General features: G+C 37.7%; 5 protein-coding genes and 1 non-coding gene across 12 annotated transcripts; 2 read left to right on the forward strand and 4 right to left on the reverse strand.

The window, feature by feature from the left end:
* Positions 1 to 70: 70 nt before the first annotated feature.
* AT5G20950 (Glycosyl hydrolase family protein) lies at positions 71 to 4,252 on the reverse strand. 3 transcript variants are annotated; one of them, NM_180717.3, is made up of 10 exons: positions 3,995 to 4,252; positions 3,361 to 3,596; positions 3,064 to 3,268; positions 2,837 to 2,927; positions 2,596 to 2,738; positions 1,795 to 2,038; positions 1,611 to 1,715; positions 1,337 to 1,519; positions 1,048 to 1,252; positions 71 to 892 (listed from the first exon to the last, which is right to left on the reverse strand). In NM_180717.3, exons 2-10 carry the CDS (start codon positions 3,572 to 3,574, stop codon positions 408 to 410), a joined length of 1,875 nt encoding a protein of 624 aa, NP_851048.1. In that variant the 5' UTR covers positions 3,575 to 3,596; positions 3,995 to 4,252; the 3' UTR covers positions 71 to 407. The 3 variants fall into 3 exon arrangements, with proteins under 3 accessions (NP_851048.1, NP_001332146.1, NP_197595.2); NM_001343691.1 differs by having other exon boundaries at positions 3,361 to 3,618; NM_122104.5 differs by having other exon boundaries at positions 72 to 892; positions 3,361 to 3,618; positions 3,995 to 4,151.
* Positions 4,253 to 9,253: 5,001 nt separating this feature from the next.
* On the forward strand, positions 9,254 to 15,573 carry AO1 (aldehyde oxidase 1). Of its 2 annotated transcripts, NM_122105.3 has the most exons (11): positions 9,486 to 9,768; positions 10,537 to 12,183; positions 12,260 to 12,519; positions 12,600 to 12,809; positions 12,890 to 13,108; positions 13,198 to 14,169; positions 14,260 to 14,352; positions 14,438 to 14,536; positions 14,625 to 14,814; positions 14,908 to 15,310; positions 15,473 to 15,573. In NM_122105.3, the coding sequence occupies exons 1-10, from the start codon at positions 9,582 to 9,584 to the stop codon at positions 15,135 to 15,137; spliced, it is 4,107 nt and encodes a 1,368-aa protein (NP_568407.2). In that variant the 5' UTR covers positions 9,486 to 9,581; the 3' UTR covers positions 15,138 to 15,310; positions 15,473 to 15,573. The 2 variants fall into 2 exon arrangements, with proteins under 2 accessions (NP_851049.1, NP_568407.2); NM_180718.2 differs by having other exon boundaries at positions 9,254 to 9,768; positions 14,908 to 15,546.
* On the reverse strand, positions 15,365 to 15,487 carry MIR5631. Its single transcript, NR_142674.1, has one exon. It is a non-coding gene; the product is annotated as a microRNA ath-MIR5631 precursor (primary transcript).
* Positions 15,574 to 15,598: 25 nt separating the features above from the next.
* AT5G20970 (HSP20-like chaperones superfamily protein) lies at positions 15,599 to 16,800 on the forward strand (the record flags this gene model as incomplete). The annotated part of the gene is made up of 2 exons (NM_122106.2): positions 15,599 to 16,030; positions 16,151 to 16,800. The coding sequence occupies exons 1-2, from the start codon at positions 15,931 to 15,933 to the stop codon at positions 16,798 to 16,800; spliced, it is 750 nt and encodes a 249-aa protein (NP_197597.1). The 5' UTR covers positions 15,599 to 15,930.
* Positions 15,599 to 21,211, reverse strand: MS3 (methionine synthase 3). 2 transcript variants are annotated; one of them, NM_001085142.1, is made up of 13 exons: positions 21,013 to 21,158; positions 20,390 to 20,743; positions 20,224 to 20,311; positions 19,931 to 20,058; positions 19,410 to 19,801; positions 19,156 to 19,319; positions 18,787 to 18,867; positions 18,552 to 18,718; positions 18,363 to 18,468; positions 18,035 to 18,285; positions 17,761 to 17,962; positions 17,184 to 17,561; positions 15,599 to 16,076 (listed from the first exon to the last, which is right to left on the reverse strand). In NM_001085142.1, exons 1-12 carry the CDS (start codon positions 21,150 to 21,152, stop codon positions 17,196 to 17,198), a joined length of 2,439 nt encoding a protein of 812 aa, NP_001078611.1. In that variant the 5' UTR covers positions 21,153 to 21,158; the 3' UTR covers positions 15,599 to 16,076; positions 17,184 to 17,195. The 2 variants fall into 2 exon arrangements, with proteins under 2 accessions (NP_001078611.1, NP_197598.2); NM_122107.4 differs by lacking the exon at positions 15,599 to 16,076 and having other exon boundaries at positions 16,948 to 17,561; positions 21,013 to 21,211.
* A 62-nt stretch (positions 21,212 to 21,273) lies between these two features.
* Positions 21,274 to 26,311, reverse strand: B73 (molybdopterin biosynthesis CNX1 protein / molybdenum cofactor biosynthesis enzyme CNX1 (CNX1)). Of its 3 annotated transcripts, NM_122108.4 has the most exons (13): positions 25,999 to 26,311; positions 25,791 to 25,917; positions 25,465 to 25,595; positions 24,856 to 24,957; positions 24,689 to 24,772; positions 24,346 to 24,573; positions 23,956 to 24,146; positions 23,755 to 23,859; positions 23,335 to 23,628; positions 22,348 to 22,505; positions 22,158 to 22,264; positions 21,847 to 21,903; positions 21,274 to 21,766 (listed from the first exon to the last, which is right to left on the reverse strand). In NM_122108.4, the coding sequence occupies exons 1-13, from the start codon at positions 26,194 to 26,196 to the stop codon at positions 21,536 to 21,538; spliced, it is 2,013 nt and encodes a 670-aa protein (NP_197599.1). In that variant the 5' UTR covers positions 26,197 to 26,311; the 3' UTR covers positions 21,274 to 21,535. The 3 variants fall into 3 exon arrangements, with proteins under 3 accessions (NP_197599.1, NP_001332397.1, NP_001332398.1); NM_001343692.1 differs by having other exon boundaries at positions 24,856 to 25,595; positions 25,999 to 26,301; NM_001343693.1 differs by lacking the exon at positions 25,999 to 26,311 and having other exon boundaries at positions 25,791 to 25,970.
* Positions 26,312 to 26,524: the final 213 nt, after the last annotated feature.

A 26,524-nucleotide genomic window follows, 5' to 3' on the forward strand; every position in this document is an offset into this window, starting at 1 on the left:
TTTTAGATGAATATTTTTCTTGCAAGTTTATGTTGAATTTTGATTTTGGACTCTAAAATTAGCATGTTATTGTTTTCTTTCTTTTTCTGAAATTTGAAAAGGTCCCTTTGCAAATGCACACCTGCATATGTCTGGATACGCCCTGCATGTGGCACAAGTCTCATCTCGGTTTATGAGAGGCCCAAATGTTAGATATCTCATAAAATGGAACAAAATACAGAATCATACGGGCAAATAACAAAAGCTGATTCATATCATCACTGTTTATAACATACTAGTTTTGTAGACAGACAATCTCAAAGCCTCAACCTTAACTTGAGAGCTAGAACCCACAAAATTGTGCATCGAAGTTATTTCGTTTTGTCCCTTAATATTGTCCTCTCCTTGCCGAATAACTAAAAGGGAGTCTACATTTTGTATGGTTTTGTGGTCAACCCGAAACCGAATGGGTACAATGGGTCGTAATGCCGATCTCCAACATTCATCGGTAGCTGCTTCACCGACTTAAACCACGTCCGGGCCAACTTTCCTGTGAACCCGTAATCACCAAACAGAGCATCAGCCACTCCTTGACCTTCTGTTCCCGGAAGCCAAGCCGCCACGAGAGCGTCAATGGTCGAAACATAAGGCTGAATCACCACGGGACGGCCAGAGACCACAACCACCACACATTTCACTGATCCGCACACGTTTCCTATTATGCTCGGACCAGGATCACTTATGGTCAGGTTCGTGGTGTCCCCAAACATTTCAGCATAAGGTGGCTCCCCGACTACCACAATGGCATAGTCAAATTTACCCGACTTCACAAAGTTCGCATCGGGGTTTTGGCTGTAGACGACTTGTGTGGTAGGAGCCACTGTATTCTTCACAGCCGCTAGGATTGTTGTACCTGTGTGTAATTAAACAAAAGTCAAGATTAAACATCCGAATTTTGTAAGGCAATGTTCTGTATTAGCTCGCACACTATGGATGGCCAAAACCTAGCGATTGCTGTGGTTGCAACCAAGACAAAGAGGTTAAAGAGAACTTTATGAGTAAACATACCAACGGTATGGTCGTTGCCATTAAGGCCTTGCCAGGTGATGGTCCAGCCACCACATTGATATCCCAAGTTATCAGCATGTGCTCCCGCGACAAGGATCTTCCCTGATTTCTTAGGCAGAGGAAGCAGAGGTTTAGCACCTGTCTTACCATTCTTGAGCAGCACCAGAGACTTCCTCACGGCTTCACGAGCTAGTTCCCTATGTTCCTGTTAAAGTGTTCTATTCAGTTTCATTCTGATGATTTGCTAACGATTGGTATGATGGCTAAACAAAAGATAAACATAGCAGACCTTGCTACCAAGCTGGTTGGCAAAGCTGAGATCAGCCAGTGGTTCCTCAAAGAGTCCCATTGTGAATTTGACCCTTAAGATTCTCTTCAGGGCGTCATCGATCCTGCTAATCGGAATAAGCTTTTTCTGTATCTGACTGCTGATTTCGTCTATGAACTCAGTGTAGTTGTACGGAACCATAATCTGCAATTAAACAGAAGCACAAGCACAACAATCAAGCAACCATGGAGCGCATACCATAGATGTGTAAGATAGAATCACTATTGAGACTAACCATGTCAATTCCAGCACTGATTCCCGCGTAAACAGAGTATGAATAGTTAAGATGAGGAGGAGTCGTGATCCTATCAATCCCCTGCCAATCAGAGATGACAAAACCCTGCAGAAAAAAACAGAAAGAAGGGCCTTAAGAACCATAGCACAGAAGATTATGTGAATCCACATGTATCATTTCTTACCCTGAACTTCAACTTGTTCTTGAGGAAACCCGTGACAAGTTCCTTGTTAGCATGCATTCTCAAACCGTTCCAGGCAGAGTAAGACACCATTATTGTTGCAACACCCTTGTTTACAGCATTGTAATATCCAGGCATGTGAATTCCGAACAGGCCCTTCGAGTCAATCACTGTGTTGTTCTCATCAATTCCTCTCACTGTACCTCCATCTCCAACAAAATGCTTTGCACAAGCTGCAACTTTTGTCCTGTAATAGTCACAAACTCATTTCGGTAAGTAAATGGGATTTGTGTTCGTATCATTCACTAATGCATTAATTAAGTTATGACTGAAATGAATCTAGTCAAACAATATACTTATAGTTTCAACGAGAAATAAGCTCATTTTATCTCCCTCACATGTGAAAGATAGTAATAAGTTCACACTGGTCCCTACAGTGGCAGAAAATTCAAACCACGACTCTTTAAGAACCTGTCTGAACCTACAATAGATAGATAGACTTAAAACGTATCACATGGGTTGGCCAGTCATTCATTGCCAGACAGGCTTTGCACTTGGAAAATTGACCACCACTTTCTCAATGAAAGCACGCGTGAGCATGACCTGATGATTTTCCCCACTCTGATCATTGACTCAACATACAGAATCAATTCAAATCATACCCAAATGTAATCGAAAAAGAAAGCAAGTTAACATGAGTTCTTGCCTTAATTGTATCTTCATAAAAGTAGTTTTAAAATTCTCCTAGTGACTATCTATAAACATATCACAGAAGGAAGATTAATTACAGGCAAAATTACTTACTTTCCACCAACAAAGGGAACACCCTTTCGCTTGGTAGGAAGGTCGCCTTGCAAACCGGGTATAATCTCAGTCATCTGTTGGACAATTCTATAATCCTCGCTGTAGCTCTCGTAGCATCTTCCCCATCTTGGATCCCTACAAACCTGTCAAAGCATATCCACATTGCAGAAATATTAAGCATACACGTTTCTTAATCAGTTTTCTGCAACAACTTCAAACTAGATAGCTTCATTATACTTACTGCAATACACGGGGCAAAGGCATATGGGATTCCAGTCGCTCTGACTTCAAGCGCGGTTGCTGCCCCAATCCTCTTAACAAGGTTAGGATCCCTAAGAGATTAGTCAAAAACACAAACATAAAGTTGTTCAGTATCATAGCTATATAAAACAGACCAATTCCAACAAGAACAAAGTCGTTTCAAGTTTGTGATAACCAGAGTTAAGGCTTTCTATGACAACTACTTGCCTGGTGACTCCAAGGCCTACATTGTGCGGGAAAATGGTGGCGCCATACACATTGTTGTGACCGTGAACAGCATCAATCCCGTAGATCATAGGGATCCCAAGGCGGGTCGAAAGAGACGCCTTTTGAATCTCATTGACCATGTTCACCCAAGTTTCAGGAGTAGCTTTTTCCGAGGGCACACTTCCTCCACCACTCAAAACACTCCCTACACACCAAAACCCAACAAAGTCCACTCATTTAAACAATATATCGAACACTTAACAGACAATAATTCCTCCAAGCTCATTTTCTTCTTACCAATGAAGTATTTCTTCATGACTTCAGGTGTAGCGACGCTGCGTTCGATCTGAACCATCTGACCAATCTTCTCTTGTAGAGTCATACGGTTCATCAAATCTCTGATTCTTGCACCCAAAGGCTGCTTTGGGTCCTTGTACTTCAAAGTACCCTCAGCAGCAGCCACGATACAGCAAAGCAGCATGAGACATAGCACCTTACTCAAAGTCCCCATTTTTGCTTCTTCCACAGTTTCACTACAAGTGCAGATAATCAGATCTAAGCTATTGTTAGTCAGAGGAACTGTTCCATTGTAAATCAAATCATATAGTGGAAGAAACAACTCGAGAAAAGAAGAATCTAAAACTGAAACACTTCCAAATCTGAAAACTTTCAGTACAAGAAGCTACATTTACATGAAAGAGCTGAAAAAATCAAATCTTTTTTTTTTGGTAGAGACTGACTGGTTTTGAAAAGTCAGATCTTTATTAGCAAACTGGTGAAGAAAGGAAAGACAGACGCAGATTAGTTGTTCAAATGGGAAAACAAGAAACATACACTAAAGCAACAGACGAAGAGATTTTTGAAAACAATATAGGAATAAAAGTTACAAGGATTTGGAGAAGACGAAGAAGCAAAGGATGAAGAAGCTTACAGTCTTGGAAATGGTATCTTCTTGAAACTGTAGAATGATGATCTCTTCCCTCTAGTAGACGATAGAGTGGTGATGACAAAGACAGAGAGAGATCTTGAGAAGTGTGCTGCTGCTGCTGCTTCTTCGTGCTACTCTCTCTTCTTTTTAATAACACTGAAAAGTTGCTCTTCTTTTTCACTCTTTTTCTCATTATTTTTTTCAAGATTTCTTTTGGTCAAAATTTTCCAACGATTTTTTAAAAAAATTTGGAACAAAAAATTATATATTTTGCTATGATAATAGGTTTGACAAAAAAAAAATTAAAAAAGTTTTTGTCTTTTTCATTTTAACAGAAAAATAAACTAACTTGTAATATGGGAAAAATATTAGCTAAACCCTTTTTAAAAATTTTTTAAAAAATTGCTACTACCAAATATTATGGCTTTCAAAAAAAAAAATTCGTTACTTATCATATTCTGTCGGTTGTTATTGTTGGCTCCAACAAAATGAAAATCCCTTTAGCAAAATCAGTATTGTCTACATTAATTTTGTTTAAAATAAGAGAAAGCGTGAAATAACATATCTAGATAGATAGAATTATCCACTATCACAAGTCACACGAGTCGTAAATATCGGCACGAATAGTGTGGGCGTACGTACACTCAAGTCAAAGGTACATATCACTCAATTACGTCTTGACTACCACATGATGCCGATTATGTCATGACTTAATATCAACGTTTTTTTCAAAAACAAATTGACACAAGGATAATAGTAATATCTCTTGTCTACAAGTTTTAAGCAATGAAAGCAAAAAGCTTTACGAAATTGTAGTTAAGTTAATTAAACTATTCAAGATCTTAGATCACAAGACGACTAATTATTGAAACTTGAGAAGCAAACCTCTAAACAAATATTTTGGTTATCCGAAATAGTTTTACAATATCTTGCTCTATTTTAAGAGCGTTTATGTAATCATTCTTCACTGCAAAACTGTACGAATAATTATACTATTAAGAATCAAACTATACTATATATATTTGGAAAAGTCGTTTCAGTCGTCTAAGTTCTATCACATAACAAAACTTTTGTTACTAGAATTTCAAATCGACCAAGTTGTATATATACTAATATCATCACAAATACATACATAATAATATAAATGAACAATTTGTGGCCCGTTCGAGTGGATCATATCGGAGACCGTGATGCTTGCAAGGTCCCAGGAGGTTACGCACGTTACACTCCAAACGGTCTCATATTGCTTTTCAGATCTCTGTAACGGATACAATTTCTCGCTTTTTTTTTTCCTCTCTCTCTCTCTTTCTTTACTCTTAAACATAGAGAATAACATAGAGATGCTTTATTTGACTAGTACATCTCATTTCTTATAAACTTTGAATTTTATGGGTTTTGAATGTGATTTGTTTTCTTATAGATTATTGATCTTTCTTAGGATGATTTTTGGAAGTTTGTAGTAAGTAGTTTTCATTTTGTAGCCAGTGCATGTGCATGGTTTTATTAATCAATTAGTCTTGCAGATATTTTTTTCCTTTGTTTTATTTATTTATTTATTGATTATTTAATTTGCCTTGTTGATCATTGGGTTTCAAGAGAGTTTTGTTTTCCAATGAAAGATTAGTGGTGTTTTCAGTATAGAGAAGTTAGAGCTGAATTAGAAGACAAAACTCTCTATAGTTTATTCATAAATTGATCTCTGCATTAGAAGTAAATACCAAAGTCTCTCTCTCATATATCAGATGTAGTTGTTTGGATTGCATACCCTAGAGAATGAGAATTCGAACCAAAAACTACCCCTACAAATCATAAACCGAAAGAAAAGAATATTGATTTTGACTAGATGTCAACTTTCTTGAGAGAGATTTTTAAGAGCAAAAAAATGTTTTTGAATTGTGTCATACAATTCCTAATGGGCCTAACCTAAACTCTGATGGGCTGTTGGTGTTAAGGTTAATGTGTACCTGAGATACTTTAAACTGTAGACTTGTTGAGTGCAAACAGTTGTTATACATTTTGTCTATGATAACACCTAATGGGCCTGACCTAAACTCTGATGGGCTGATAAGGTTAATGTCGCAGCTGATTATATTTGAACTTTTTTCATTTAAATATTTGTACTTGCTAGTAAATACCTTTGCTTCAGCATGCAAACAAGCTACAAGAGCCAAATGCTACCAATTGTGATCTTAAAACGTAATCGGTAACACAAATGAATAATTTGACAACATCGGCGGAAAAAGATAAACTATGGTCTCAATACGACTGATGATTGTTACAAAAATGACTAATTTATTTTGTTCGGATATATCCAGATTTTTAATAACTGCAAAAACAAGATTGGCCGGTATGAATCTTAAACTACACTATCGCTGACCACATTGTCAATCGATCAAAGCTGTCATATAAATGCATAGACAAAACATTGATGATTAATCCCTTTTTGTCAACGAATCTTGTAGGTATTTATTTATTTTGTCACCAAAACATCAAATCACACTAGATACAAGTTGGTCCAGATCGTATAAGTTTGTTTCACAGTGGTCAATGATAACAACTAATAATTCATATTTTTGTTTGGTAATCGTTGGCGATCAGCCGATTACGACTATCGAGACTGATTGTTATTTCAATATATTAGATCCTAAAATTTATAACGATCAAAATACATAGTCACTAATTTTTTTTTTGTTAACAAACAAAATTTTTAGTCATTCTCGTGACTCCCTAACGACTACGAAACGAATAGAAAAAAGTGTTGTTGGTTGATGTTGTTGTGGAATAATATTTTGTAAAGAAACGTTACAAGTATTTAAATCTAGCTCAGTCTTTTTACTACTTTTCCCACATTCACTTCAACAATTGCTTATTTTATTTGCTTTCGTTGGAGGACATTTATCATTTTGGACCATACACCTAGTTGAGTGCTGACCATGTCTACTTCGACTGCTACGATTAGTCGGTCCGGAATAACATCAAACTAAATTGTAATATGTTCATTTTTTTTTTAAACTGTAAGATGCTTTCGGAGACTTCGAATCTTGCATGCTGATTTGAGATAGCCTTGAGGGGACTGGTTTCACCTATGGAGAAGAGAACCTGCAAAATAAGTTGACGAGATGTAGAAAGAAAAAGAAAAGTGGACGACATGTAGTTGGTTGTCTACTTTGGTTGTATCTCTAGCTCACCTGAGGTGTGGCTAAGCTCATTAGTATCTATGTAACGTGTTCCATTAGTCTCTCTTTTTAAGAATTCGGTATGTTTTTGGGTTTTCGTTGTACAATATAAAACTTTTTTTATTTGGTATAAAGTTTAACATTAAACCAAAAAAAAAAAATGTAGTTGGTTGTCTTCGGCCAAAATTTTGTGGTTTATATTAATATCTATGCCCAGATAATCATAATATTAAGTATCTATACATCGAAATTCAGTAATCAATTCTCTCTTTTCCTTATCATAAATTTTTGACGAAAAAGTCTCTATAAAACTGAAATAACTATAATAGTTTATAGTATAGGTGAAGCATGTTAAAGATATCCGGGAAGATATCTCCCGCACACATTAAATACATAAAGATATTGTAAATTATTACTGATATATATAGAGTTGTGGGTATATCGAATATATACGCTGGTTTAAATAGAAACTATGTGGTCTCCTTGACTATAAGCAACGTTCGAATAACAAATAGTATCGCGATAATCTCGTATCTGCTAAACGCGATGATATTTCCGTTAACTTTTTAAAGAAAGTCCACAATCAATAGACTACGAGTTTAAATGGTAACAATGTTAGTCGATATAACTACTAGCAGATAATTAAAATAATAACAACGATGCCACATGTTGTCCATTTGTTTTATAACAAAAATCAAAACTAGGAACACGTTCTTGATACATGTTGTTCATTTGTGTTTTACAACAAGAATCAAAACTAGAAACACGTTCTGATAACATTAGTATCGCGATAACCTTTTTTCTTCTTCATCTTCAAACTCAGATATTTTCCACTGGGTAATCCAGTAACGATCTTGAACTCCATCTCTCATATTCATATAGGCATGAAAGAAGAAGACTATTGGTTAATTGGAGAAAAGAAAATAAAAGAAAAAAAAACTCCCAAAACAATATCTCAACAAAATCTATTCCTACAACATGCCCTACGTACATTCTATAATTGACAAAACCAATAACGTAGGGGTATATGAGTAAAAAAAATGTTAACAGTACTAAGGCAACAGTTCAAATGGAAGAGACTTAATTATCCACTCTTCTGAGCATATAAAGTGATATTATCCAATCTTTATTTGTATATTATTTGAATGCTATTGTTGTAAACTGAATTATAGAGTAACAAAGTGTAAAATACTCTATTTATTTCAAGTGTGGTTTTAAAACTTTCCAGTTTCCATACAATTTAACAAAACATATTAAAACACCCATTATACATCTAAAAGACAAATGAATTTTGGTATCATGGTTTGTCATTAAATTAGAATTGAGGTATAAGTAAGTATTTTATGCTATAATTTATATTTAAATCTAAAATTTTAAACTATAAAACAATTGTAAAACGATACTATTTTAATTTATTTGAAAAATGGAGAGACTGTTAAACTTACGTAAAGTTAGACAACGAGGCAAGATTTGTCGGATCATAATCACGGGACTGTAGCCTTTTTCTTTCTCACGATATTTTATTTAAAATTCAAGTTTCATATATGCGATGCTAAAAAGTGTGCTAGTTTTGAAGACTATAATATATACATGGTCTACTTGAACTCTAGGAAAGTTACACAATTAGGTGTAACAGGTAATTTTCATCGAAAGAATGTGCTGAATATACCAATGAACACAATTATTGAAATAAGTAAAAAACAATATTTCCCACCTATTAATTTGTTGCAAGAAGTGGGATACTGAAAAAAAAAAAGAGTTGAAGTGGATTTCTCTTTTTCACTAATTTTCCTTTTGACGGGCCATTTGACTAAAAAATAGTTATGTAATGATATTTACTTTTCCAATTTCTTTTTAATATGTCTTCTCACATTAATATTATTTCTTAGTCTGTTTCCATTTTATCAGGTCCCTGGACTAGTCCACTCCACTCTATGAAATTTTGAAACTTTATATGGTATTTTTAATATACGTTTTGGTAGTTTGTTTATTATATTCAGTGTTGTCAATATCTCTTACCTCCTCGGATTCAATTTTCCAGAAGATTCAAATATGTACAACACGTATCCAATTTGTGGACGACTAGAAGAAATACAAGTAAACGGTTTGATTTGTCCAAACGTTCTTAAATCAAAAGCAAACAAAATATGGTGAACCCTTATTTTTACTTTTCATTAACTTACCTTTGTTAGCATTATATCTTTCATTATTAATCTTACCTAATCCATTACGTTCACCAGATACCAACCGTACAAATATGTATAAAATAATATTGAATACGACTAATCTTATCTGTGTATTCTCGTACACAGGAAATATAAAGACTTCGTGTCTGTTACATATATCGCAAAAAACCAAAGCCTCCATTTAGAGAGTCGATGTCGTGGAACTAAGTTCTGGTTTGGTTTTATGCTATGGGTGAGAAAGCGATTGACGAAGACAAAGTAGAAGCGATGAAGAGCAGCAAGACCTCTCTTGTTTTCGCCATTAACGGACAAAGATTCGAGCTCGAGCTCTCTTCTATTGATCCTTCCACCACACTCGTCGATTTCTTGCGCAACAAGACTCCTTTCAAGAGCGTCAAGCTTGGTTGTGGCGAAGGTATGCATAACAATAATCAAAGTTGATCGCTCTCTATCTTCATGTTCTTGAAGTTTTTTTCCTCTCTAAGAAAAAGCCCTAGTTTAGTGTATATATGAACTAGAGTTTTAGATTCAAAAGAGTTTTGATTAAATATACACTCTATGTATGAACCCTTTAGCTCTTATGTTCTTACCTCGGTTTCTATGTTTTGAGAGACTGATTCATTTTCGAAGACTGATCCGATTTTTTTTTTTTTTGGGGGTCAAAGACTGATCCGATTTCGACTCCGATTTTAAACGCTAATTTCTGCGACGATGATTCATTGATTTATTGTGCCATCACCATGTTATAGTCCAGATTCAAATCTGATAGTGCGTGATTTGTAAACAACAACAAAAACAAATTGTTTTCAGCTTTTCCATAAAATATTGTAATTTGTAATCGTAATTGCTACTTTTTAAGTTGTGTTAACTTTAAATAAAATACTAAAGAGGGGTTATTGGATCAATAATTCCAAGAAAACTCCACATGCTTTTATAATATCGAAGGGTTTAATTTTGATATTATTTTATACTAAGATTCCCTGAAAAAAGTATTGAAGTTTTAATATAAGTGAATAACACTACCCTTTAAACTCTCTTAGCAAATAACTGAAAATTGAATAATAGTAATAATGTGAAGTGTGTTTAGAATTATGGTCTATTAGTAGTCTATTCAATTCATGAGTGAATAAACACCCCTAAAGCTTGGGTCCTAAGTTATATTGTATCTTCTTTGTGTGTGCAGGTGGTTGTGGCGCTTGTGTTGTTCTTCTTTCAAAGTATGATCCATTGCTCGAAAAAGTCGATGAATTCACAATTAGCTCGTGTCTCACGCTTCTCTGTAGCATTGATGGCTGTTCCATCACTACCTCAGACGGGCTCGGCAACAGCAGAGTCGGTTTCCATGCCGTCCACGAGCGTATCGCCGGTTTTCATGCCACACAATGCGGTTTCTGTACTCCTGGAATGAGCGTTTCGATGTTTTCTGCTCTCTTGAACGCTGATAAGTCTCATCCACCTCCTCGCAGCGGTTTCTCAAATCTCACGGCTGTAGAAGCTGAGAAGGCTGTGTCAGGGAATCTTTGCCGGTGTACTGGATATAGACCGCTTGTGGATGCTTGTAAGAGTTTTGCAGCGGATGTGGATATCGAAGATCTCGGATTCAATGCCTTTTGCAAGAAGGGAGAAAACAGAGATGAGGTTTTAAGAAGGTTGCCATGTTATGATCATACATCATCTCATGTCTGTACATTTCCGGAGTTCTTGAAGAAGGAAATCAAGAACGATATGAGTCTTCATTCAAGAAAGTATCGATGGTCAAGCCCGGTTAGTGTCTCAGAGCTTCAAGGGTTATTAGAAGTCGAGAATGGTTTGTCGGTTAAGTTAGTTGCGGGTAACACGAGCACCGGGTATTACAAAGAAGAAAAAGAGAGGAAGTACGAAAGATTTATCGATATCAGGAAGATTCCGGAGTTTACTATGGTGAGAAGTGATGAGAAAGGAGTTGAATTAGGAGCTTGTGTCACTATATCGAAAGCTATTGAGGTTCTAAGAGAGGAAAAAAATGTTTCTGTGTTGGCGAAAATCGCTACTCATATGGAGAAAATTGCAAACAGATTCGTGAGGAACACGGGAACGATAGGTGGAAACATTATGATGGCTCAGAGAAAACAGTTTCCTTCGGATCTTGCAACCATACTTGTTGCTGCTCAAGCAACGGTGAAGATCATGACTAGCAGCTCGAGTCAAGAACAGTTCACATTGGAGGAGTTTCTACAACAACCTCCTCTTGATGCAAAATCTCTTCTTTTGAGCCTCGAGATTCCATCTTGGCACTCCGCGAAGAAGAACGGTTCTTCAGAAGATAGTATTTTGCTATTTGAAACTTACAGAGCAGCGCCTCGTCCTCTAGGAAACGCATTGGCATTTCTGAATGCGGCTTTCTCAGCTGAAGTTACTGAAGCACTTGATGGCATTGTTGTAAATGATTGCCAATTAGTTTTTGGAGCTTATGGGACCAAACATGCACACAGGGCAAAGAAAGTAGAAGAGTTTCTTACAGGAAAAGTGATATCTGATGAAGTTTTGATGGAAGCTATTAGCTTACTTAAAGATGAGATAGTACCTGATAAGGGTACTTCGAATCCCGGGTATAGATCAAGCTTGGCTGTTACTTTTCTCTTCGAGTTCTTCGGATCTTTAACTAAAAAAAACGCTAAAACGACAAACGGTTGGCTCAATGGAGGATGCAAAGAGATTGGTTTTGATCAGAATGTTGAATCTTTGAAACCTGAAGCTATGCTGTCATCTGCACAACAAATAGTTGAAAATCAAGAGCATAGTCCGGTCGGGAAAGGCATTACAAAGGCTGGAGCTTGTCTCCAAGCATCTGGTGAGTGCTCTTTGATCATTTTCCAGGTGAAAATGTGAAACATTGCTTCTTTGTTAATGTTGTAATATATTTTCAGGTGAGGCTGTTTATGTAGACGACATTCCTGCTCCGGAAAATTGTCTATACGGCGCATTTATTTACAGTACAATGCCGCTAGCGCGAATTAAGGGTATAAGGTTCAAGCAAAACAGAGTTCCAGAAGGAGTTCTTGGCATTATTACTTACAAAGATATTCCCAAAGGCGGGCAAAATATCGGTACCAACGGTTTCTTTACCTCGGATCTTTTGTTCGCAGAAGAAGTCACTCATTGTGCGGGTCAGATAATCGCCTTTTTGGTAAGTTTGGTGAAGAATTCTCATTTTCTCTGAATCTTTTATTTAGAATAAAACTTAGATTCAATATGTTTTATCTACAGGTTGCAGATAGTCAAAAGCATGCAGATATTGCAGCAAATCTTGTTGTGATAGATTACGACACCAAAGATTTAAAACCACCTATACTGTCCTTAGAAGAAGCTGTCGAAAACTTTAGCCTTTTCGAGGTCCCTCCACCTCTGCGTGGTTACCCGGTTGGTGATATCACCAAGGGAATGGATGAAGCTGAACATAAGATTCTTGGATCAAAGGTGGTTCTTTTCCAAGACATATACACCTCTAAAGCCGTGCTCTTTTCTAACCATCATATAAAATCTTTGTGATTGTGTAGATAAGTTTCGGGTCACAGTACTTCTTCTATATGGAGACACAAACAGCTCTTGCAGTGCCGGATGAAGACAACTGTATGGTGGTTTATAGCTCGACTCAAACCCCTGAGTTTGTACATCAAACCATCGCTGGATGTCTTGGAGTTCCTGAGAACAATGTGCGTGTCATCACTAGAAGAGTTGGAGGCGGATTCGGTGGGAAAGCCGTGAAATCAATGCCTGTGAGTTCGCGTTTCGAAAGTACTATCAAGTGAGAGTTTTGATGTTTTGGCTTTAACATTTCTCTTTCTATCAACAAATTGTTTTCTAGGTTGCTGCAGCTTGTGCACTTGCAGCATCCAAAATGCAGCGTCCTGTGAGGACATATGTGAACCGAAAAACGGATATGATAACTACCGGAGGAAGACATCCGATGAAAGTCACATATAGTGTTGGATTCAAATCCAATGGAAAGATTACTGCTTTAGATGTAGAGGTGTTACTTGATGCAGGGTTAACCGAAGATATAAGCCCGCTTATGCCGAAGGGAATACAAGGAGCACTAATGAAGTATGATTGGGGTGCTCTGTCTTTCAATGTGAAAGTATGCAAAACAAACACTGTGAGCAGAACCGCGCTGAGAGCTCCTGGGGATGTACAAGGATCATATATAGGAGAAGCCATCATTGAAAAAGTAGCTTCATATCTTTCAGTTGATGTTGATGAGATCAGGAAGGTTAATCTTCATACATATGAGAGCTTAAGGTTGTTTCACAGTGCCAAAGCTGGTGAATTTTCTGAGTATACGTTACCATTGCTTTGGGACAGAATCGATGAGTTCTCGGGATTTAACAAGCGGAGGAAGGTGGTTGAGGAGTTTAATGCATCAAACAAGTGGAGAAAGAGAGGGATTTCACGTGTGCCTGCGGTTTATGCAGTGAACATGCGATCAACACCGGGAAGAGTAAGCGTTTTGGGAGATGGGTCAATAGTTGTGGAGGTTCAAGGGATTGAGATAGGACAAGGGCTTTGGACAAAGGTGAAACAGATGGCTGCATATTCCCTTGGTTTGATCCAGTGCGGTACTACAAGTGATGAACTGCTTAAAAAAATCAGGGTCATTCAATCCGACACACTAAGTATGGTGCAAGGCTCAATGACTGCTGGTAGTACAACCTCTGAAGCGAGTAGTGAAGCGGTAAGGATTTGCTGTGATGGCTTAGTTGAAAGGCTTTTACCAGTCAAGACCGCTTTGGTGGAGCAAACAGGAGGACCTGTGACTTGGGATAGTCTCATCAGTCAGGTTCATACTCTTGAAACATTCATGCTTTTGATGTTCTCTGGTAACTTTGAATGAATTTACAGTGCTTTACTCTTGAATATTCTGGTGTAGGCTTATCAGCAATCGATAAACATGTCCGTTAGTAGCAAATACATGCCTGACTCCACTGGCGAATACCTGAACTATGGAATTGCAGCGAGCGAGGTAAAGCTCTATATATTAAAGAATAGCTCTTCTTAGCTTACTTACAAATTGTGAAATAATTCACTTCTTTGGTTGTCATCAATAGGTTGAAGTAAACGTTTTGACGGGAGAAACAACGATCCTGCGTACAGATATTATCTATGATTGTGGGAAGAGTCTCAATCCCGCTGTTGATTTAGGACAGGTTAGAGCCAGGAAACCACTCTATGTGCCGTTTTATGTTATATTGTTCTGTTTCATGATTCTCTTATTTTATTTTGTTTTGTTTACAGATTGAAGGAGCCTTTGTTCAAGGACTTGGTTTCTTCATGCTTGAAGAGTTCCTAATGAACTCAGACGGTCTCGTGGTAACAGACAGCACATGGACTTACAAGATCCCAACGGTTGACACAATCCCAAGACAGTTTAATGTGGAGATTCTCAACAGTGGACAACACAAGAATCGTGTTCTTTCATCCAAAGGTGACTTACTTATCTATTTTCTCTTTTACTGAAACCCAAAAGATCAACAACTCAAAAATTCTTTCTAAACCTTTTGTTTTGGTTTCGATACAGCTTCGGGTGAACCGCCATTGCTTTTAGCGGCTTCTGTTCACTGCGCGGTACGAGCAGCTGTTAAAGAAGCTAGGAAACAGATCCTGTCATGGAATAGTAATAAACAAGGGACTGATATGTACTTCGAATTGCCTGTTCCAGCAACAATGCCTATTGTGAAGGAGTTTTGTGGACTTGATGTTGTCGAGAAATACTTGGAATGGAAAATCCAGCAAAGGAAAAATGTTTGATAGCTTGTGTTTGTGTTTTCGATGTGAATGTAAAATTGCTCTGTTTTTGTTTGTGGTTTGATTCGTTTGAAGCGTTTGATAGAATGTTTGGGATTGTGATATACTTGTTGTTGTAATAAGCTGCATGGCAATGGCAATGGCAATGGCAATGGCAATGGCGGTGTTCTGCTTAGGAAAAATTATGTCGATGGCAATGGATTGTGATGTAATTTTCCATTGTTGTAATAAAAATTATGTCTTTCCTGCCATATTATATATTTAGGAAAAAATTATTTAAGAGGCTTCTGTTTATATGTATAATACGATATTATTTTTTCCTAAATATAATATGGCAGGAAGGACATAATTTTAGAAGATTTGAGCATGGCAATTGTGGTGTTCTGTTTAGAGTCATCATCACTCAACGTTGCATATTAATACAATATTATTTCTTCATATACATATGTATGTACAATAATAATAGTAGAAATATACAATGTAATTATATGTTTATCACAAACGTTAAAAAATTTAATTTTGTTGACAGACAATTAAAAAGGGATATTTAATACTAAACTCAATCCAAAGAATCATCAAAATCTTCAAGACAAAGAAAACACAAAGAAGAGGAAGAGGAAGTGGTAAACCCAAAGAACTAAGCCTTCGTTTCTTCAAACTAAAACCAAAACTCTTTGTTGTCTAATAATCTTCTTTGCCTATAAAATCTTAGTGATCTTTCTATGCTTTCTCACAAAACAAAACATTTACCTATAAACCAAACAAAGAGCAGCCAAAAGCAAAAGAGAGATAGAGAATGGCTAACTTTGGAATCGAACGTGTTTACCAAGAATTTGAGCCTGCAACTAGATGGACCTCTGAACCAGACGCCGAGGTTCTTGTCGCTGATCTTCCAGGTTTGTTTTCTTCTTCTCGATCTTGTTTATTTGTGTTCCTTTTTTTCTACATTAAACACATAGAATAGAGAGAAAGATTTTGGTAAGAGCAAGCAAGCTCATATTGTCTTCTGTCGTTAGGATTCAAGAAAGAACAACTTAAAGTGTCGGTAACTGCAACAAGGAAGCTAAGACTAACAGGAGAACGCCCAACTGGTGGAAACAAATGGATTCGCTTCCACCAGGAAATTCCAGTTCCATTGACCGTTGACATCGACTCAGTTTCAGCCATGTTCAAGGATAACAAACTCTACATCCGGCATCCCAAACTCAAAACAGAAATCCCTCAAACCAAGCCACCAACACCGGTGATCATGAAACCCCATGATCAGCATGAGAGAAAACAAGGCCAGGGTCCAAAGGCAATGGTTGAGAAGCCAAGCGGTGGTAAAACCGATCAGCTGAAACATGATGCACAGCAGCTAAAACATGATGCACAGCAGCTGAAACATGATGCACAGCAAAAAGCAAGGGAGGTAGTACAGAGTGGAAAGAATAAATTAACTGGTGAGCCTAAAGGACCTTTGAGTTCCAAGGATGACGAGAAAGACAAAGTTGGAGCGAAATGGTTTGAGAAGTACAAAGAGGCAACTGGAAATGTGGTAAAGGAAGCAAAGAACAAAAGACAGTTACTTTGCAATTTGGCTGCTTCGGTTTCATTGGTTCTGCTAATCTTACTGTATGCTAGAAATGCAGTACGTTCATCCCTTGTGTGGAAATCCGAGGAATGAGTGACACTTGCATTTGTATTTCACAACGTATAAGCTTGTTTATGCAGAAAATAAATAACATTTGCTATATTACTCTACATTTCTGTAAAAATGTGTGACGAGAAATGACAAAAGCTTCATTTTACAGATTTCTAATTAGCCCTAGTATAATTAATTCCGGTGCCAGAAATTTTAACTAGAATTGAGGAAAACAATCAGAAGTATAACATAACTTCCAACCCAAGAAGAACTGTTAAATGAATAAAAAACAAAAAAAAAGGGGAGGAATTCTATAAAAGAAGATGAAAATCGATGAGACTTGTTGCATGCGTCAATATGAAATTCATTCCAGGCACTCATAGAGAAATTCTACCTACCCAAGCAACGATTTTGAGGAAACTTACTTGAGGAAAGGTTCATGACTTATTTAGCTGAGAGCGGATTAGCTTGGCAGCTGCAACCATGTTGCTAAGTGCAGATTTAACTTCAGAGTAATTCCGCGTCTTTAGGCCACAGTCAGGGTTCACCCAAAGGACTTTGCTGTCCAGAACAGCAAGCATCTTGTTGATACGTTCAGCTATTTCTTCAGTAGATGGGATACGAGGAGAGTGAATGTCATAAACCCCTGGACCAATTCCAGCACCGTATTTCACTCCTTCATGGAAGACTGATAAGAGCTTCTCATCTGACCGTGAGTTCTCAATAGTGATCACATCAGCATCCATATCAATAATTGAGTGGATGATGTCGTTGAAATTTGAGTAGCACATGTGGGTGTGGATCTGCATGAAGTACAAGAAGAACATTAAGGTGTCATTTGAATAAATTAGATCTCTTCCTTTATTTAGTAATTGTTTCACGTCCTTCATCTTGATATCACATTCTATTGTCCACGAAAATGGCAGAAACCACATTATGGTCAACATACTCGTAAAAAACATTCTTTAAGTGGGAAGGAGCAATAAAGTGAAATACAAATACCTGAGTACTGTCTTGCACACCGCTGTTTGTAATTCTGAATGCGTGGACGGCCCAGTCAAGGTAAAACTTTTGCTCGGATTTTCTGAGAGGCAATCCCTCTCTTAATGCAGCTTCATCAATCTGGATAACAGTGACACCAGCCTTTTCAAGGTCCTCAACCTCATCTTTGATGGCAAGTGCAATTTGGAAACATGTCTCATGCCTACAAACAACAAGAATGGTGAAATGGAATACCATACAGCGAAAGGAAGCTTGAGAGGCTTAGATGTCACACCTGGGTTGGTCATTTCTAACAAAGGACCAATTGAGAATTGTAACAGGGCCTGTGAGCATCCCCTTCATAGGACGTTGGGTCATTTTCTGTGCCATTGACGACCAGAAAACCGTCATTGCCTTTGGCCGGGTGATATCACCATAGATGATAGGTGGCTTGACACAGCGGGACCCATATGACTGGACCCACCCATTCGAAGTGAAAGCAAAGCCAGACAGCTGCTCACCGAAAAACTCCACCATATCGTTTCTCTGCAGGACTATGTCATATCAGGGGGGTAAAAATGAAATAGTTTGAATAATAAACCTAGGTTAAGGTATATTCCCACCTCTGCCTCCCCATGCACCAATACATCAATCCCAAGTTCTTCCTGAAGCTTGATTACCTTTTCATATTCCTCTTTGATAGTCTGGACATAGTCAACTTCTGATATCCTGCAAATGCAGCGTATACATCAGTATTTATATAATGATATGTTAGAATATTTCAGATACATCACTGGATTAGATAGGCCTACTTTTTGGCCTTGAATTCCCTGCGTATCCGTCTGAGATCTGTGGTCTGAGGAAAAGATCCAATTGTAGTTGTTGGAAGAGCAGGAAGGTTAAGCTTCTTCTGCTGGGCTTGTAGCCTAACACTTACTTCTGTTGAACGGTGGTGATCAGATTTCTTTACTGCATCAACCTGAGTAAGAAAGTAATTAAAGATACAAGTCCAGGATACAAAGAGCAATTTGTTAGAAAACCCCTTACATCCTGCTGTACAGCTGCATTTGTCACCCTTGGCGATGATCTTCTAGAAGCTTGACGCATGGAATTAGAAGAAAACAATGCCTACAAAAGGACCAAGACAATACAAAGCCTAAGGTTAACTACTTCTGATATCAAATAAAAGCAAAGTCCAGCAATGATCCATGAGATCAGGTAAAGGTACAGTATATGAGATATAAATTCATTGGGCATCGATGTAGTTGCAGTCATTGGGACATATGTTTAAAGCCGATCACTTCAACCGTGGGAAAAGTTATAAGTCAAAGAGTCAAAGACAACTAGAAACGCAAAGCCTTTCCAATATTAAAAAACCTCAGAAGTACTACATAATGTAATAAGCAAAAGATGTACCTCATCCTTAGCTCCAGAGAATGATTTGGCAAGTGCATTCACTTCAACGACCTTTTGTGCAGCAAATGCAAGCCAAGATTTTAGTTCTTTATCAAGTTTCATTTCATTCACTAAGTCCACAGCAGTATGGAGTAGAGAGCAAGAAGTAGAAACCACAACTTTTTCTGCAAAGAGAAGAGAAAGGTTTACATCAATCTGAAGCTAGATAGGAAAAAGAAGTGAAAGCAATCAACTGAAACTTTGTTTACTGACACCTTTTCCAACAATGTCTTCAAGAGTCTGTAGTGTCTTGAGTGACGCAGAAAGATCATTCGCCCAAATGTTCCTTCCATCAACAACTCCAGCAAATAGTAGCTTCCCACGAGGAAAATTCATCTTGATTAAATCAAGAGTCTCCAATCCACGAACGAGGTCAAATCCAAACCCAGTAACACATTTCAAAGACATCAATGTCTTGTACGCTTCAGCAGGAACATCTGCAAAGTATGTGGCAATAAGAACATTCAAGCCTGCCAAAGATGACTCCATGTGAGAGTACGCATCGGAAAATGCCTGCAATTGGCTGGTGTCAAGATCCATCACAAGTATAGGCTCATCGAACTGAATCCATCGTGCACCAGCAGACTTGAGATCAGCCAAAACTTCTCTGCCAAAATAAATGCCACATAAACCAGTTATGGTTTCGAGCACTATCCAAATGAAATTGTATCTTTTGAATTTATTTTGGTCTAGCTAATTTCTAAAAGCGTCACAGTTGGCGTAATATTATTCTTACTTGTAGACAGGAAGAATCTTGTCAATCAGAGAAAGAAGGCAGAATGATTTTTCAACACCCTTTGCTGGTTTTGACAGGAGCAAGTAGGTCATGGGACCAATGAGCACAGGAACTGTGTCTATGCCAAGCTGTGCCATGAACAGCCAAAAACACAGCTGTGAATAAGAACCTTGGGATAAAAAGAGGAAAGCTGAAGAGAATAGCAATACCATCAATTATCTATATGCCAGTATCAGCTCAACTAAAAGTTATTCCGAGAAACTAAGTGAAAAGGGTTCCAGTCGTCAACTTACTGCTTTCGCCTCCTTAAATTCAACCACAGCCTTGTGAGATGCATAGGAGAAATTGACGTCAGGACCCAACTCAGGAACAATGTAATGGCTGTTAGAGCATTTATTAGCAATAATAACTGAGAAAGAAACTTAACAAAGAGGGAAGAAAGAAGATTCAGTTACTTACTAGTTGGTATCAAACCACTTGGTCATTTCCATAGCATGAGCAGAAGCATTTCCCCGTGCCATGGAGAAGTAAACATCAAACCCAATCTCACCACTTTCCCAACCATATCTAGAGGGAACAGCACCAAGCATCGCTGTGGTATCCAACATCTGATCATAGTATGAAAAAGTATTGCTGGGAATATATTTGATTCCAGCATGAGCCATATGTTTCCAAATCGATTTTCTCAGATTAGCAGCAACATTTTGCAAATCATCAACATTGGTTTTCCCATCCCAGAAGGACTCCAATGCAAACTTAAGCTCTCTCTTCGGTCCAATACGAGGATACCCAACGATGTGGGATGACATTGCTCTATTTTGTTTTCACAAACAACAACAGGATTAGTGGAAAATTCATGAATCTAACAAATAATACAACACAGCATCAATACATTTTTCGAATGCTTATGCAAATTGCAAATGGAGGATGAAAAACAACCTATGGTACAAAATCGATACTGCAAACAAACAAGAGAAACCATAACAGGATTAGGTTGAATAGTGAAACCATAACGAAAGTAAATAGAGTTGCAAATACACCAACAAGAGAGATAGAATCATCCGAGGGAAATAGAAGAAAACCTGGCGACGTAGAATCGGGGGCGGCGAGAGGCGGTTGCGCAAGGGAGGGACGGAGTAGCTGAAGACGGTGGCGGGAGAGAAGGAGGGCGTCTTGGAAGCGAAGCTAACGGCTGGAGTCTCTGAAGAGCGAGCTGACCCATTTTTATAGCTTTGGTTTCAAACTGAGCTCCTATTTCTGTTCACTATCCGGGGAAAGAGGAGACTCTCTACTATTTCATTTCGTTTCCCAGGTTTTAATTAAGGTAAACCAAACCGAAAATTCGTAAACCAAACCGAAAATGAATGTTTAATCAAATTGTTGATATTTTCTGTTATTTGGCTTATGCAAAGTATTTTTCTCATCAAGGGATATGCATATTATTACAAAAAAGTAGAACCTTATTACAAAAACTACATTTCGCACCATATATAGTATTTGGGTTTCGTGTAACTAACTCAGCAAACACAAAACTTGTCAAAAGTTTTACAGTCACAACAGTGCAGAGCAAAATCACTTGGGGCTTTGTGGAGAAGCTGGAGAGTTTTAGTGAGTACAAGAACATCCAGCCTCTTCTTTCTTCTCTCCCGTCTCATAGGCTGACTTATAGCTTTGGTCCCATGTATCAGTCGGTAGGGTGGCTTCTGCGTGAGGTATGTGCTTCGGATGTTTCTCTCTCTTGTCTCCTTTGATCTGCTTCAGTGCGTGTTTCAATGCAGGTAACAGAGCCTCCATACACTCGGCCACTGCGTTTGGGTTTCCAGGCATGTTGATTATCTGGGGAAACCAAAAACATGGAAACGTGAGTGATGATGGCAACTTAGATATTATACTAATGTGAAGTTAGAGATTTGTACCAATGTTGAGCCTCTAATTCCTGCCGCAGAGCGCGAGAGCATCGCAAATGGAGTGATCTGTCACAGAGAAAAAAGGACACGGAATCAGATGACTGCTCACCACCATTCTTTTCCATTATGAAGAAAAGCAACAATGTTCAATCCAGGTCTGGTTATTCAGTTTTAGAAAATAGTGACCTAATTTGGTTTCAGGATTTTGCATATTAGAGAAAGAAGAACTATTCTGACTGTATTGAAGCTCAATTTTTTGAATTGGATGGGTTTGGTTTATAAGATTAAATATCAGTAGAGTTAAGAGGTAAGTAATAAACCTTTAAGCTCTCTTGCATCATAACAAAGAGGAGACCGGGTGTTTCTCTCTCGATCACCTTTTTCGTTGCTTCAGGTGTTACATCTCTTGGAGTGAAGCCAGTACCACCTAATTCCAAGATGTTAACTATATCAAAAATATGCTTCAAATACAACAACAAATCAACAATAAGTAACTAAATGTTTGTATACCAAGTGTAAGAATGAGATCCATTTCGTCAACATCGCTCCATTTCTGAAGAATGTCTTTTATTCTTTCCACTTCATCGGGGACAACAGCTGTTGCAACTACCTTAGCTCCCCCCAGTTTTTCAGACGAGGAATCAACTACTGACACAGCTCTGGGCCCACTACACCAGCATAAGAAATTCAAACAAGAAATGATCATAAAACCAATGGATAAATAATTGATAAGACCAAAACTTTCACACAAATTTGAAGTGAATACAAACAAAAAACTATCTGGAGAGGGTTTGGGCATTTAACATGAAGAATGGCATGGAGATGAGATTTTGCTTAAAGATGTAGCAAAGCACTGTGATGCTTTCCTGTCTCACTATGACAGGGAGCAATATAACTGTGCAGTTTTACTATGGCATCGAATTTGTGACCTCACCAGAATAACGAACTGGAGAGGTGTATCTAGATGCACTCTTTTTAATCGACCAAAATGAAGTAAGTCTTGTAAGAAGTTTCGGTTCCAGAGTTTTCACTCACTGAATTTAACTCGGGATGAGGAGATATCAACTCTACATTATTAATATTTGCATCCATTTTGCCACATTATAAGAAAATCGAGAAGGTGAATCTAGACGTTTTTTTACTATAAATTCATGTTCTAGCTCATTCCTCATCAAATAGTCAGTCAGTAACAGGTCTTCTAAACAGACAGAAAACTTTTTACCCACAAGCATAAACTTAATATACCCATCAACTAGCCACTTCCGCAATTATCAGAAGCTAAGACATATGTGACAAATATGTTTAAGACCATCAAAACCAATGTATTCCAGGACAAAGAAAAACTCAGTGTTGCCATTTCCGAATCATCTTCTTACAGTGGTTATGCAGTCTTAAGGTTGTAAAGATGCAAAGTGTGTATATCTTCAACATTCTTACATAACTCAATTCATCCAGATTTGCAACGGGACAATCAATAAAGTTTAACAGTAATCATACCTTCGATCAGGTCCAGCCCCAGCTGAGACAGTATCACTGACGGTAAGAATAGCCACTTTATACTCAGGCCCAGGTACTTCATCGTACTTCTTTTCTTTCCGAATAGAGCCTGGTTCTGATAATGAGGCTTTCTTGTCTATTGAAAAGGCACTAATATCAGAAACAATTATAGCTGATACAGAACTTCCAGCAGAAAGCACATTTCCCGTAGCAGGCAACTCCAACAAAGCATTAGCCGACCTCATACTTAAAAGCCTACTGCTCATCTGATGTCCAGTGCTCTCAGCAACAAATCTGACAAACAGGTATATCTTATTAGCCCATTTAAGATAGTAATGCATACTAGAACTTCCAAGAAAATCTAGGAAGATCCAGCTAAGTTTTTGACTCACAAGAAGACATAATTATGAACAGGCTCACCCGGGAGTCCCTGATCCATCGTTGTCTTTCCATTTGATTATGGCCCGATGAAACTCGGGGCGGATGGGATCAGACTTGATGGGCTCCTGAAGTCGAAGTCGCACTCTGAGCAGAGATTAGACTGTAATCTACCCTTTTCTCGACGATCATTTTAGAATGAATTCATATAGAGAAACAAGTATAATGAAAAACTTCAGTTACCTCAGTGGATGGGGGCTTGTCCATCCTGCAAGCTGGCGGATTGTAGGCACAACAAAGATATTGAAACAAACCAAACAGCTCACAGGATTTCCAGGTAATCCAAATGCAAGGACTGTTTTCCCCAGCATACTTTCAGTTGGTTTTGCTCTAATCTCGGCGAAGGTCAAAGGTTTCCCGGGTTTCATCAATACCTGCAAAAAAACTAAAATATGAAAACTTCTCGGTTCATTCTATATAGCAAACTAAACATAGTCAACTTACTGAGCTTAGTTGAGAAACTAAACAGTAGAGTCCCGTAAAAAGAATTTTCAGAAAACATAGTAGCCAACTCTTCCGCTTTAAAGCAGAGAAAGAAAAAGTGCAGGGAGAAAACTTCTACTGCTTATTTACCTTGCTGAAATATACTTTCCCTTTCTCTTCGAGTAATGGCTTGACGAAATCCCTGTCTCCCATTGAAACACCACCAGAAGTTAAAATAATATCAACTCCAGAGGATACGGCCTCGTCCAAAACCTTCTCAAGTTCTTTTCTATCATCTCTAACAATTCCAAGGTCAACAACTTTGCATTGCTGCTGCATCACTGCTGCCACTAACATTGCTCGATTTGAGTCCCTAATCTGCAGAGAGCTCATTATTAAGCCTCTAAAGATATTATAAGGTTCAATACCTATTTGCAATTATTACACAGGTATAACTTTCATATGCATCAGGAATCTTAGTTCTACATAATACCTGCCCACGACCTAAAGTCCCAGCTGTCGGCTCCACAAGTTCATCTCCAGTAGAGAGAATAGCAACTATTGGCATAGGATATACCTACAGGAAAGTTTTTTTTCAACACTTTTTTTGGACTTATCTTCTAGTAACTCTGCTAAAATAAAAATGATATACAGCAATACCTTCACCATGGTTACTCCTGCGGTTGCTAGCAAGCCGATTTCTGAGGCACCAATTCTTTCTCCAGTTGTTAGTACAGTTGCATCTTTCTCAATATCACAACCCTAGCATATAAATTGTCAAACAATAATGAACATATGACGATTGTATCTCCTCCAAACAGCTGAAAAAGCTGCTTTTCATCACCTACTTAGATTTGATGGTTAATACGAGAGAAACATGCTTTATCTATCCCCAGGTCTTCTAGCGGTGACCTCATGCATGCTTATTCTTAGTCCCACAAGAGTCTTTTCTCTAAGAAACATTGCAAACACAAACCTAGATAATAACAAAAAACAGGATGCTGTCCGACAATTCAAGTACATATCCAAAACTAGCCCACCATCTTCCATTTGTTCCAATAACTTACCCATCAAACGACACAGTAATTCAATTTATTTAACAAATCGGTTAGGCATACTCCTAAAAAAATGGTCTTAGATCAACAAATGGCGTTACATATAAAAGAAAAGTACGAGATTTCAACTATTTAGCAAACAGTAAGAGATATAAGAAATCAAAGATATCAAGTACAACACTGGTTACATAAACGAGAAAAGAAGAAAGCATACCACTCTACGGATATCGGTGCCTTTCTTGGTTTGAATCAGTATTTTTACTCTTTTTGATTCAGTTGAGACGTCTCCAATTACTTTAGTGTCCTCAACTTGGACAACTGCGTCCGCACCATCAGGTATAGGTCCTAAAGGAGAAACATACCAAAGAAAACAATAGGTTGAAATCAAAGAAACATATACGTTCAGACACTTCTCCATGCATATACACTACCAAATGGAAAAATAGTAAGTAGTGAACAAGAACAGAAAATTAGAAGCACTTTCATATACTCTAAAATGCAGGCACAAAGTTTTCAAGTCATCAAATGCAATATACTCACCACCAGTTGTCACATAAGCCACAGTTCCAGGAGTAACAGTCACACCCAAACCATCATTCCCAGCTCTTGATTCAGTAATCACCGGATATTCTCCAGGACCATCTGAAGCAACAACTGCGTACCCATCCTAAACAACGATAATGTCAAGTTATTAATCAAATATTCGCTGTTGTAATCATCACCAGATTAAATTGATCCTATTAGTAACCTTGACGGAAGCAGGATATGGAGGTAAAGGATCAGGAGCTCGAATATCTTCCGCCAACACTTTCCCAAGTGCTTCATACAGCGATACGATTACCGGAGGCAGACGCTTAGAGACGCCGAATACTATTCTCAGAGCTTCCTCCGTCGGTATCATCTCCGTCTTTCCGCCGCCGCCGCCACAACAACCTTGACCTTCCATTTATTTCCGTCGCTGATTGATAGAGAGAGACGATGGCCTTGTTTAGCAATCGGATTAGATATGACCCTATTAGATTGTCAATGGTCAATTAACTTCGACGTCCACCAGCGACAAGCGTTGACGAACAAAAACATTCAAAAATAATTTTAATAATAAAAATATAATTTTACTTGTTATTGTATAATCAGAAATAATTATATATCTACTATAAATATATTTTACATATATATTTAATACATTGATTCTTATAATAATTAGCTTTTCAATTTCAAAACTAAACTAAAAATATAAAAAAAATGATTTAAAACTTTTAGATATAAAAATTTAA

This window comes from Arabidopsis thaliana, chromosome 5 (genome assembly GCF_000001735.4).
Source record: "Arabidopsis thaliana chromosome 5, partial sequence".
Classification (NCBI taxonomy): Eukaryota; Viridiplantae; Streptophyta; class Magnoliopsida; order Brassicales; family Brassicaceae; genus Arabidopsis; species Arabidopsis thaliana.